Source organism: Monoraphidium neglectum (genome assembly GCF_000611645.1).
Source record: "Monoraphidium neglectum strain SAG 48.87 unplaced genomic scaffold scaffold06521, whole genome shotgun sequence".
Classification (NCBI taxonomy): Eukaryota; Viridiplantae; Chlorophyta; class Chlorophyceae; order Sphaeropleales; family Selenastraceae; genus Monoraphidium; species Monoraphidium neglectum.
Window position 1 is genome coordinate 1 of NW_014007122.1, and position 2,178 is coordinate 2,178.

Below are 2,178 nucleotides of genomic sequence, written 5' to 3' on the forward strand. Positions count from 1 at the left end.
GTGTGTGTGTGTGTGTGTGTGTGTGTGTGTTGGGTTGGGTTGGAGGGAGGGAGCCACGACTCAGAAATGGGTAACGTATGCACGCACACAGGCGCACACCTCCACGCCGTGCGCGCGCAAGAAAACTTGCAGGCTCCTGCCCCGGCGCGCTGTGGTGTCACGTGCGGCGCGGCGGCCCGGCTGCCACACATTCACCTGCGTGTCGCTGAGCTTGACTCCCTGGAGGTACATTACGCTGAGGGCGTAGGCCGTTGACAGGCACAGCAGGCCCAGGATCTTGAACATCTGGGGTTGGGGGTTGGGTTGGGTTGGGGTGGGGTGGGGAAAGGTGCGTGTGATGGGGAGGGTTGTGGGAGGAAGGGGACAGGGATCGAGGAGGGATGGAGAGATAGAGGGGGGTGCGGCGAGCAGGTGTGGGAGCGTGTGCGTGCGCGTGTGGATGTGTGGAGCGAGACGGGGAGAGCGGACTTGCACAGAGGCAGGGGTGCCAAAAAGGGAAAGCGCGCTCGCGATATTGAAAGCAAGTGCCGACTCACGCATTCTTCCTGTCATCTCCATCTCTTCTCCCACACTTCCAGCGCACACGCCGGTGCCGCCCATGTCACGATCAAAACTTAAGCATCACACAGGTTCCCTCCTCCGCCCCTCGACCCTGGACCCCTAAACCCTAAAACCCCGCGACCCTGGACCCCTAAACCCTAAAACCCGAAACCAGCCCCCTCGCCTGCACTGTGGTGACGAGCGTGCAGCGGCCCTGCTTCAGGATGTCCGTGACGGGTGCCACGCTGGACGCCTTGGCCGTGAACGCGGCCGCCATGGACGCGTCGCCGGGCTTCACCAGCGGGGGGCCGCCGTCGGCGCCCGCGCCGCTCTCCTCGTGCATCTGTCGCCGGTCCGTGGTTGGTTTTGGGGTTTGGGGTTTGCGGTCGGGGCTCTTGACGCAGGGATCGCGAGGGGGCCGTGTGGGGCTGGCAAGAGGGAGGGAGAAAGGGGAGGGCCGCTGCCCCGCGCGCCGCCGCCGCGCGCCCCATCCGCCGTCGCACGGGCCAACGGCGGCGCTGGCGGCCACGGCGGGCGGAGCGGGCGGGGACAAAGGCGTCGCGTTGCCGCGCACCCACCCATTCGCTCCCCCGTCCACACCAGCAGTGCCCGCGCCCACCTTGTCCATCCACGCGGCCATTTTCTCCATGGCGGGCGGGATGGGCTTCCCGCTCTTCCGCATCTCCTCCAGCATGGCCGCGCCCGGGGGCAGCTTGGCGGGGGCAGCTGCAGAGGGCGTCGGCAGTGTGCAAGGGGACGGGATCGCGTCAGCGTCACTGGTGTCAGCGCCCTGCGTGCGCATCCCGCAGAAGAAACCCCGTGCCCACCCCTCACGGACACTGTGTGCATGCCGGACGAGCGGCCACTAAGCATGCTGCGCCCAAACCGTCCGGCCTCCGCCCCACCTTTCCCGCCCTTGGCTTTCCGCTCCGGCAGCGCTACGGTTCCCGCCGCCGCCGCGCCCGCCCCCTCCGCGCCCGCGCCGCCGCCGCTCCCGCCCGCCGCCTTTGGCCGCCGCGCGCCCTTGTCCTGCCCCTGCGCCCCCGGCCGCGTGGGCGCCGCCGCGAGCAGCGCGACCCCCACGTGTGCCGCCTTGAGCGCGCCGACGTCGTTGGTGCCGTCCCCCACCATGAGCGTCACCCAGCCGGCGTCGCGCAGCGTGTTGAGCACCAGCTCCTTCTGCTCGGGGCTGACGCGCGCGAAGACCTGCACCAGCGGGATGACCCTGGGGCCCAGCCCGGCCGCCTCCACGTGCGCCAGGGCGTCGCCTGTTGAGGTTGAGACCCATGTTCGCGATTTGTGTGCGTTTCGCCCAACCGCTTTGCGGCACCCCAGCGCAAAGCTTCCCCCCACCGCTCTACGGCCCCGCCCCGCCCCAATCCGGCCCCACCCACGCCCGCACGCCCTTTCCCGTTGATGCTTTGAGGTCCGATCCCACGAGCCTGGACGGCTCCAGGAGCGGCGACCGCGGGACGCTGTAACAATCCCAATCCTTTTCCTTTCCCGCCAAAACCGCCCCCCCCCCAACCCACCCGCCACACAGAGGTCGTGGTCCGCCGCCAGCAGCAGGATGTCCCCCCAGGTCCGGCTGAAGGCGTGGCGGGCCGTCTCGTCGGGCGAGACCCACTCGTACTCGGC

The 2,178-nt window shown here is 69.3% G+C and overlaps 1 protein-coding gene across 1 annotated transcript; it reads right to left on the reverse strand.

Annotated features, from left to right (window-relative positions):
• Positions 1 to 730: 730 nt before the first annotated feature.
• On the reverse strand, positions 731 to 1,808 carry MNEG_16565 (hypothetical protein; the record flags this gene model as incomplete). The annotated part of the gene is made up of 3 exons (XM_014034965.1): positions 731 to 883; positions 1,160 to 1,266; positions 1,446 to 1,808. Coding segments are annotated over 3 exons (623 nt in total), but the record flags the coding sequence as incomplete, so codon positions are not given.
• Between the last annotated feature and the right edge of the window lie 370 nt (positions 1,809 to 2,178).